This window comes from Camelus bactrianus, chromosome 25 (genome assembly GCF_048773025.1).
Source record: "Camelus bactrianus isolate YW-2024 breed Bactrian camel chromosome 25, ASM4877302v1, whole genome shotgun sequence".
In the NCBI taxonomy this organism is placed as follows: domain Eukaryota; kingdom Metazoa; phylum Chordata; class Mammalia; order Artiodactyla; family Camelidae; genus Camelus; species Camelus bactrianus.
The window spans coordinates 31,189,522-31,200,037 of NC_133563.1; the positions used below are offsets into that span (position 1 = coordinate 31,189,522).

Genomic DNA, 10,516 nt, shown 5'->3' on the forward strand with positions numbered 1-10,516 from the left:
GGGATCCTTCAAGTCAAAAACTATTTTTAACATAATACTAAGACATTATTTACCTTTTTACTGCATTGTTTAACATGAATGAAAGCAGTGGCATCAAACTCTACTAGTGGTCCCCGTGTTCTGCAGCACCACACACTCTCAGTTTTTTTTAAAAAGCAGGATATCTCTTAAGAATGTCCATGATGAGTCAGTATAAATGATTAAGCTATTAAATCTCAACCCACAAATGCATGTCCTTGAGAAATACACACTTAAAGCGTCCCTTTGATTGCTTTTATTTACAATCAGAACTAGTTAATTTTTACAAGGAACACCATTTTTACTTTAAAAAGTAAAAAAGGCAGAAAACTTACGGTACTTATTAGACAATGAAGTGAAGCTGTCACTTAAAGTGAAAAAAGCCACACTGACAGTATTTGCTCCCGATGATAAAATTAGCACTTTTGAACAAAATTAGAATTTTGAAACTTGTTTCTGCCACTGTGAGTTTGAGAGTTCCCCAATATTTATTTAAGGACCTTTCTAATGAGATCTGTGGTAAACTAACAGATGTGATTTTTAGAGTATTTTACAATATGAAATATCTACGTTTAGAGGATCTGTGTCAGTCAGTGGAGCAGTATTCTAAGCGATCATTGGATGATGTTACAAAATCATGCGTGAGGAAAGCTCTACGTAAACTGTAAAACAGATCAGTAGATGTTAATGTAACCAGTTACAAAAAGTGTATTAATAGGGTCTCAAATTCCATATTGCAGCTGTTAAAGTGTTTGTCGTGTTTTGTTGTTGTGTCCAAGAGGAGATAGCCATGTTTTGTGAAAAGGCTACTGAATTACACTTTCCTAATACATAGCTGTGTGAGCTTAGATTTTTTTAATCTACGTCAACCAAAATAACATACTGCAGTGGACTGAACGCATTTGCAGATAGTATCCAGCTGCCTTCTATTAAGCCAGACATTAAAGAATTTGTAAAAATATTAAACAATGCCATTCTGTTCACTAAATTTTTCACTTTAGAAAACACGGGTTTTTTTTCATTAAATACTATTTATGTTAACATATATTTATGTTAACATATAGTGGTTTTATTTTTTTTTAATTTAGTGAATATTTTGAAAGTTTCTCATTTTTATGTTGTAGTGTAGAAAATATCAAAGGCTATATTATACACTAAATAAAGCTATTCGGCTTTCTCAGTTATTTGTTCTAGTGTAAAGGAGTCTTGAAACCACAAGATTTGAGAAATGCGGGACTAATGCATGGAAAACTAACTTGCTGCCTGCAGGTTGAAGTGTTATTTTCAGAAACTGAATAGAGCCCAGCAATGTATGCTCAGCTTGCGCAGGTCTCCTCATTTCCTACTGCTTTTACGGACCTGCTTTAAACAGTTATGTTTCCTGCCTGGCCTCTGACACATTGGAGCTTGTGACCCTGGTCTAGTGAACACTAGAGATATGATCATAATTCTGTATTCAGAAAAAATACATAAATGCTGCAACTTTGTTAACCTGCCACAATTTCAGAGGAAAAAAATAACGCATATTTCCTTTCTACCTGCTATTTCCACTTTTCAGAACTAGCTAATTGTTACAGTTTGTCCACCTGAAGAGGAGCTTTGCTTGAAGGACCTTGAACAGAGTGCATTTCATCTTATGAAATTCTTGACCAGAAGAAAAAAAAAAAAAAGACTCACCAAGTTGTTATGTAGCAGCCCATCAATAAATGAGCCGTTAATTAGCTGCCTTTTCATATTCCTAAGCAAATAGACACAGTTATTATATTAGTGGTATCAAAAAGATAGACATTAATTATTTTACTTTCTTACAAACTTTGGCTAGATCACAGATCATCTTAAGATAAATTTAAAAATCCCTTTTTAAATTGTGGAAGATAAATGGAAATTTGGTTCAAATGATTATATCTGTATTTCGGTTATGCCATTCATTGTCAAGTTTAGCAGACTTTTAATACCCCATACACACACGGACATGTTTATTAGTAAAAGAATATCCTTCAAGAAGGGCCTTCAAGTTGTCTGACTTGTTGGAAGTTGTCCTGCTCCTGTTTTTTTGGTGAGAGAGACGGAGGGAGTCTGTGCTGTGTAGGTTTTACATTTTTTGTATGTGCGCTTTCTAGCCTTATCTAACACATTTCAAGGATGTTACACCTTTTGCTTTTTTCCCTATACAAGTGGTCCTATAAATTACCCTTATTTTTGATTTATAGATCATTTGCTCTTACGGACATTAGCAGGTTCTATGAAATTCTATATTACTTTTAATGGATCATTTTAAATATGTCTATAGATACCAGTGGAATGGAAGAACAGGAAAAGGAAAAGAGGCGTCTAGTCATAGAGAAATTCCAGAAAGCACCTTTTGAAGAAATAGCAGCACAGTGTGAATCCAAAGTAAGTGAACACATGGTGAGGGGGTGGGGGTGGAGTTTCATTTTGAGGAAACTTTCTTGGTAATTGGTTGGTAGGCTTCAAGCTTTAGGCAAATCAGCAGAACACAAGGTAATGGATCAGGTAGAGACTAAAAGCTCTGAAGGCGTAGCTATGAAGCCTGAATGATTTTTTGTGTGTAACATAAGCCGATGGGGATGGCAGATCCCAAACTAAATATTAATGATTGTTGTTGCTTTGAAACTTCTTTTGCAATGATTTTCAGTGATTTTGCTGTGGGTATTTTGTTTTATATGTCTGTTGATTTGTTTTTACCAGTGAGACTAGGAAAGAAATAAAAGAGAATCTTTACATTAAGTTCCAGTGTTTGAGACAGATAAAACCAAAGCATTGAAGCATTCTGCACCATCAGCTGAATAGTTACAGTTATACTTTGTCCTGTAAATTGCATTTATATTATTTCATATGGATATTTGGGAAAAAAATTAATCCATTTTTAACATTTTTTTTCTCCTTTGTAGGCAAATTTGCTTCATGATAGACTGGCTCAAATATTGGAACTCACCATACGGTAAGGGATTTGATCCTAGAAGAGCAATAAGACAGCAAAATAGAAACTGTTAGACCCCTGTACATTTGTGGCTGCTTAAGTAATTGTGCTTTTCATTTAGGGTAAACGCAAGATCAGATAGGCGCCTTTGTCCTTGAAGTTGTTCTGCTTACTGGAAATGATACCATTTCTTACCCAGGGGGCTTCCAGCTTTTCTAGCTTTCATCTTCCAGATCATTTTGTTCCTTCAAAATGGTCCTGAAAGGACATTTGAGTAATTTGGAAGACTGTCATTCTAATGATATGTTTAACAAGTTAATTTCTCACATGTTTTAACCATTTTGACCTGCAAACACTACAGTTTTATGTGGTTCAACCTCATAGTTCTTTCCAGGGCAGTAACGATTCTACCTGTGCATATGGCTCACTTGAATTATTAGAATTTCCTTGAGTTTTCCCAAGTCATCTTCATTTGAGTGCTGTTGTTATTTACAGTCAGCCCTCTGTATCCGTGGGATCTGCATTCACAGATTCGACCAACTGTGGATCAAAACAAAATTCCAGAAAGTCCCCAAAATCAAAACTTGAATTTGCTGCTTGCTGGTAACTATTTACGAAGCTCTTCTGTTGTATTTACGACTATTTTACATAGCGTTTACTTTGTGTTAGTTATCATGTGTAATCTAGAGGTGATTTAAAGTATAAGGGAGGATGTGTGCAGTTCGTGTGCCAACACTGCTCCATTTTGTATAAGGGACTTGAGCATCCACGGATTTTAGTATCCGCAGGGAGCCCTGGAACCGGTTTCCCATGGATACCATTGGACAGTTGTATTTTATGCTCCAAAAAAATACGGTATCTAACATTGGTTATTCTGTGTCTGTTGGTTATTAAGTAATGAAGCACGTGACAGAGGGAGAGATGATCTCCAGGTTCCTGTGAAGGAAAGACTTTCTGTGTGCTCTTACATTGACTTCGGTGTGGAGACTGGTCTGTGTGTGAGGTGGCACAGTAGAGGAGACGTAGATGGAGGCTGTGCTTCTGGCACTTTTTCTCCGTCAGCTGTATCTTTTATATTTCAACATGATTAGCTAAGCCTGTTGTGCCTCAGTCCCCATAGGCAACAGAGTAAGCAGGTGGATGCTCTAGTTTACATGCTTTTCTTCCAATCTTTTCTGCCTTCATATGCAAGGCGTGTTTTCATCAGTATAACATCTTGTCCTGGGCATTTGCACCATTCCCGCCACCACTGTCTTAAGTTGAGAATCACTCATTTACAAAAATTCAGAACAGAGAATCAGACCACAGTATGCAGTACGTTGTATACCTTGGATTCAGAGGAAATTTCTGGGCGTGGGCTTTATGCACAACCTAAAAGTTGCAAGTTCAGTTTTATTTGGGGGCCTTACTGAGAACTACGACCTGAGGGACAACCTTTCAGATCGCTTTGAGGAACTGCTCCCAAGAAGCAAGGGAGGAGCCAGGATGTATAGGCGTCTGGGGCTGGGGAGAGAACATGTAGTCACACATCAGAAGATGGCTGCTAATCACAAAGAACAGCCATCTCGGGTTGGTGATTTTAGTGCTTTTCTATGTATGGGAAAGTGCAAGGATCTGGGTTCGTTGAAATTACTCCTTAGATGTGCATCTTAGCTGTCTAGGGCCAGTAGCCAAAGCACAGAATGCTTCCTGTTTTTCTCCATCCTGAATCCCCCTCCTGGTGCACCCCTGGGGCTGACTGCGGTGGCTGATGGCTTGATCCTACAGAACCGCCGTGGCGGGCAGCCTTCCCCGTCCACGACTTCTCTGATGCCTGTTAGCTGTGATAGTGCACATCTGCTGTGTGCTCGGTCTGTGCCACCTGCTTTATTTCTGTTGTGTTTGCTAATCCTCAGCACAGTTCTGAAAAGTTAGGTAGATCCTGTTCTTTTTCATTTTCCATGTAAAGACACTGAGGCTTAGAGAAGTAAAGTAACTTGCTGAAGCGTATCCAGCTAGTGAGTGGAAATAATAAAAATTCAAATCCATAACTCATGTTTTTGAAAGAGATGTTGCTAGAGACCGCCACATTACATGTAATCACACTGTCATGGCTATATGGGGTTAATATTTTAGAATAAGTATTATGGCTTAGTTCTGTTTTACTGGTCCTGCAACTAATGGTTTGTATTTATTGAACCTTACTGCAAATAGTTACTTACTGAACATTTACAGTGTTAAATGCATCCTTTCATTTAATATTTACAGCAGACCTAAGAAATGCGTAGTGATTATGTTTACTTTACAAGTGTAGAAACAGATGCACATCAAAGCTGGGTGACTTATCCAAGGTTGCTGGCTAGGGAGTAGTAGTTCTGGGCACTTTGTGTGATGCAGAGAAGTTAAACAGACTTGTTAGTGAGCCTCCAGGGTCTCACAGCTTTTCAGCGCACCTGTCAACAATGCCTTGTTCTTCCTTTACAGCCCTCCTCCCAGTCCATCAGGAACACTGACCATTACTTCTGGGCATACCCAATACCAGTCTGTCCCGGTCTACGAGATGAAGTTTCCGGATCTGTGTGTGTACTGAGTGGCTCCAGAAGACCTCAGCATAAAGCCTGAAAATTAGGGCCACGCTGAGTTTTCAGGGTTTACTTAATGTGTATTAACATACTTCTTGAAAATAATAATGGAACGTATCTTTAACCAAATGCTTGGCATACCAGATTAGAAATTTTGCAACTATATTATATGACTTAGAGTACCTTTGAAGATAAATTTATGCCATGTTCATTTCTTTTGAGGTTCCTGATGGCTTTTAAAATTGAACTTGTATTTGTCTCACATTATTTCGTTGTTAAGTAATATATTTAACATTTTTCCCAAAAATGTAATTTAAAAATTAAGCCTTTAGCGGGTTGAAGATGTATGAAGTGTCTATTATAATTCTTAAACTAACTACACAACTGCTTAGAATTATAATTGCTTTTGTGTTTCTTTGTCTGCAGAAGGAAAAACATACAAATATATTCTAAATCCTGGGGCTGCAAATCTGTTGTGTGGCTTTTTGTCCCCACGTTTTAGATGTTGTGATAGGCATCTGTCCGTTTGCTCTAACAGTGACATTCATTCCTCAACGTGTTCATGGTAATGACGTTTACTGAGTAATATTCCTAGACTGTGACCCTAAAATCGCCATACTTTAAAGTGTCTAGTTCTTGGAATACTGTGTTTTCTGCCAAAAGTTTGACCATTCTACTTGAGAGTCTTAGGGCTTGCTCTTGGAGTACCGAACTGTGCAATATTTTCTACATCATGAGATGTATTAGTTTACAGACTGTGCTTTGAAATTATAGTACTATTTTGCTGTGGCTCCATTAATTAAATGAGCTATATATTTAATATAGAAAAAAACAACATTTAAAATGGCTACCAGTTCACCTGTGAAGAATGTGTACCTTTTGATTTCTATAAAGAGCACATTAATTAACATTTTTATATTGTGCATTGTTTTAAGTCCTCATAGTCAAAAAATGCCCCAAATGGGCTTTTAATTTGTAAGATTTGAACTGTAACTTGTATGCATCTCTGTTTAGGATTTGTGATATTACATTTGAAAAGAGTGCCTATGGTTTTAGCAATCAAGTGTGCTAAAGATCATCGTTTAAGCTTGGGTTGATTTAAGCTACCACGATTACACGTGCTGACAGACTTACAGTGGTTTCTTAAAATTAGGTACATTTTAGTGAATTCCACCACACGGCAAAAATGAACAACTTTCTTTTCAACTCTTATAAAATTCTCTTAGGACATTTTTATAAAACAATCTGTTTATAATTCTACTACCTTTTCAGATTTGATTCCTTTTTACATAAAACAATACACATATCAAACATTGTAGCCCAAAAAACAGTTCAGTTTTTAGCTTTTGCTTTTGTTTGAAAAATTGCAGTGAAGAATGGCATGTTATTACTTTGTGTACCTTAGTAGAAACAAAAAAGTAAGGAAATAATAATAGAACAAGCATACTCGAGATTTTTTAAAAAATTTAAACCAAAGTACTGCTGTCTTGAAACATCTTGCAAAAGATCCTAGCCTTTTAAACCTATGAAGCGACGCTCAGACGTCCTGGGCGGTTTATTCAGTGTGGACAGACGGGACATTGTTCTCCGAGTAGTGCTGCAGTCACCACTGGGGAGGTTAGTGGCCCCACTGCCGCTGTCACTGTAACTTTGCCTCTTGATCAGATAAAATATTTCACCATTTAATAGACCAAGTTTTATGTTTTTTAATTTCCTTTATTTTCCTCTGTATTTTTAAAGAAAGATACTAACTTTTGATCGTGCATTTAAAGAATCTAAGCAGGGGGACATGCAAAAACAATCATCATCCACTTGGATGTCATTTTATAGATTAACACTGTGTGCTTTTGTATGAAAAATATATATAATTTAATAGTATAAGAAAAGAAGATATATATTCATTTGCACTCATGCAAAACAAACTTTGCTCTACAAAATTTGTGTCTCTGTGATTTAAAAATGCATGTATAGCATGTAAAGGAAAACCATCTCAGTTAGTGTACATCATACCTTTCTCTTGTTCTGTTTGTAACGGTTGATTTGGGTTTTGTGGGGGGTTTTCTTGTTGTAGTTGTTGTTTTTAAATCACGGTAGGCTTCTGTATATCCTAAGTACTGAGCTGGTCTTGTTCACAGTGATTCCCAAGAAATGGTGCATCTTTTCTTTGGTCTGTTGTCCCTTCCAGAAGATGGCAGCAGACCCTGCAGGTAATAGGTGTGCATACTGTGTTATAGCCAGTTTGGATACTGAAAGTTTAGGATTTGTTGAAGTTCACTGTATTGCTGTATTTTTGTAGATATTTAAAACTCAATAAAAACGATTAGTCATTCTCTTTTTGCTGTACACTGTTGCTTATAGCATTCATTTTTTCCTTGACATTGAGTAGTTAACATTTAAATGTTCCTCCTATACTTGTGTTGTGTTGTCTTTGCTTATATAGAGTCATTGGAGTTAACCTGAATGTACGTGTACACACACACACACACACACACTCACATACTCTTTAGTACTTCTGAACTCATTATCTTTTAAAATCATAATACTATACCAGCAGTTAAATTCCCCCTCCTCACAGTATTTCTCTTCTTCCTGTCTGAAAATGGAACTGACTTGTTTTATTCCTGCCAATATATGTACTAAATGTAATGAAGTGAGTTATTTTTGAAATGTAAAAATTCACTGTGCAATTCATATGTAAGCAATAAAATATAATCAAATTACTTCTGTATAAGTACATTTTTATAATAGCCATTGCATTTATTAAACTTATCACTATTTTGCTTTAGTTAATAATGAAGGGCTTTAGTGGAAATCAAGCTGCCAGGTGGATTCACCCTCACACACGTGGCAGCATGAGATCCGTAACTGCAGTCACGGTGCGGCGGAGCTAAGACGCAGCGGCCAGTGTGTGCTTGTGAAGATCAGTCTCAGTGCTTGTGTTTTCAGCCCGCCTCTCTGCTGTGTGAATTACTGAAGCCTTTCTCTAAGAAAGAACAGCCCTCCTCTAGGACCCTCTGCCTCCCTGTAGAGCGGGTGGGCTTCAGGGACTTGCGCTAGGAGTGCAGCGGCGAGGCCAGGAGCACGGGCTGTGGGTTCGGATCCCACCCTCGCTTCCTGGCTGAGCGAGTGGCCTTAGGCAAGGGACTGACCGTTGAGCTCTAAAGCCCTTATCTCTAAGATGAGGATGGGATGTTCTGCCCTCGGAGGTTACCTGTTGAGGGATAAGTGAGTCACTTAGGAGAGGTTCCTTGTGCCACGCCTACGTGGCACACAGTAGGCACTGAATAAATGTTTATCATCAATAATCTTCCTTGAGTTCACTATCACTGAATCTTAAAGCAGCTTGACAGCTGTCTCATTTCTATAATCTTGGTCCAATCACTCAATTTTTCTGAACCTGTTTCTTTAGGTATAAAACGAGTAGTCTGTATGACATGCTGTCTCATATGCTTTCTTTTTAACTAATTTGTTGGATCCTGTTTCCTGTTGTCTCATCTGATACATTATTGACCTCAAGTACCAAGTTCAAATGAATGAAAAGGTGGAACCAGTGTGGAGCATCAGACTGCCTCTTAGTTTTGCTATATTACAATCGCCTTGTACTTAGACTTTAGTCAGAGGCAGACTATTAGGAAGCCAGTCACTTAGGTTCTCCCAAAACAGAGCCTAAAGCAAAGGCTTACATGCAGAATTGCTCTGGGAAATGATTGCAGGGAACCCCAGCAAGGGACTGGACCAATGAAATGGAAGGAGAAAAAGTTCATTAAGAGGATTCATTTACGAGCCGTGTAGGTGACTGGAAATCCATCCTACTGGACATTCTAAGGAATCTCACAAATAATCTCAGAACTGGCCACCCACTTGATGAAGGCTGGGGAAGTGTGTATCCTTGGCTTCATGGTCAAGGATGGCCCCGTTGACATGAACTCCCCTACATTCTGCATCGTGTGCTTGAGCGCTGAGCAGTTTCCTGAAGCGTGCCATGCCTTTCTCTCAGAGAAGTTCTGTGTCAGATGCAAGAAGTGTGGAAGCACAGAAGGTAGGCATTCTCAGATCCCACTCCAAGAACGAGGCAGGTTGAAGCCCGTGTGGGGCTGGTTCTCACAGCGGGACCTGGAGTAAGCGGTGGGGATTGGGTGATGTGAAGTCAGGCCAGAGATACCCTATGTAGCACTGCCTAGTGTGTTTAAGGACAAGACTAAATCCAGGAGCATCGGGTTTATAGTTTCAAGTTTCTGCCATCTTGCTTAATGAGTCAAGGGAGAGATTTTTAAACATGAGAGATTTTAGGGCATATTTACATGCTGCTTTCAATGATACAGAAGAGAGGGATAAATCGATACAGAATAAAAAGGAAATATTTGCAGAAATCAGACCCTGAAAAGGCAATAGGGCACTGTACGCAGAACGTAGATGGAGGGATTGACCTTTGATGTGGATAAGGAGCACTTTTTTCATTGTAACAGGAAGGAAGACAAGGAGTGCTGGTAATTTTGTAGCTTTGGTGGCAGGAAGATCAGGTCATTCCCACTGGAAAACTTCAATTTTCTCAATGGAGTACTAGGTAAGGTCATTGTCACTGGACATTTGCCACGTGCCTTGCATCTCTACATGTCTGTGAACCAAGACACTAACTGCCTTTACTCTGGGCTATTTTTTAGGGATATAATACAGCAATATTGGAACACAGAGATGGGGGTCTCCCTTTGGAGCAAAGGGAAGCATGTTTATTGTCCTATATAATAAGGACAGTCTCTTCTGGGGGTAAAGGTCAGGCAGGCTTATAGTCAATAAGAAAGTTTTAGGTTCGCTGTGTAATGAAAGCCAGGAGGTGTGGAGGTGTCATCTGGCCCTCTTTGCACTGGCTCAGGCCTTGAGGGACCAGCATAAATGCTGATACTCAGGCCACTGCCATTACTGCAAAAATAACGTCCTTTGTCGCTGACCCCAGCATCTCGTGTCTTCTGCCAGCGTCTGTGAAATGCAGACCAACTCA

At 38.7% G+C, this 10,516-nt stretch overlaps 1 protein-coding gene across 5 annotated transcripts in view; it reads left to right on the plus strand.

Annotated features, from left to right (window-relative positions):
* EFR3A (EFR3 homolog A) overlaps positions 1–8,240 on the plus strand; it is an 89,300-nt gene extending 81,060 nt beyond the window's left edge. For 4 of the 5 annotated variants that reach the window (XM_074353085.1, XM_074353086.1, XM_074353088.1 and 1 more), the window contains exons 21-23: positions 2,309–2,412; positions 2,931–2,980; positions 3,455–5,416. In XM_074353085.1, the coding sequence (XP_074209186.1) occupies positions 2,309–2,412; positions 2,931–2,980; positions 3,455–3,566 (266 nt within the window). In that variant the 3' untranslated portion in view covers positions 3,567–5,416. The other variant, XM_010972659.3, reaches the window with a different exon arrangement.
* The last annotated feature ends 2,276 nt before the right edge of the window (positions 8,241–10,516 follow it).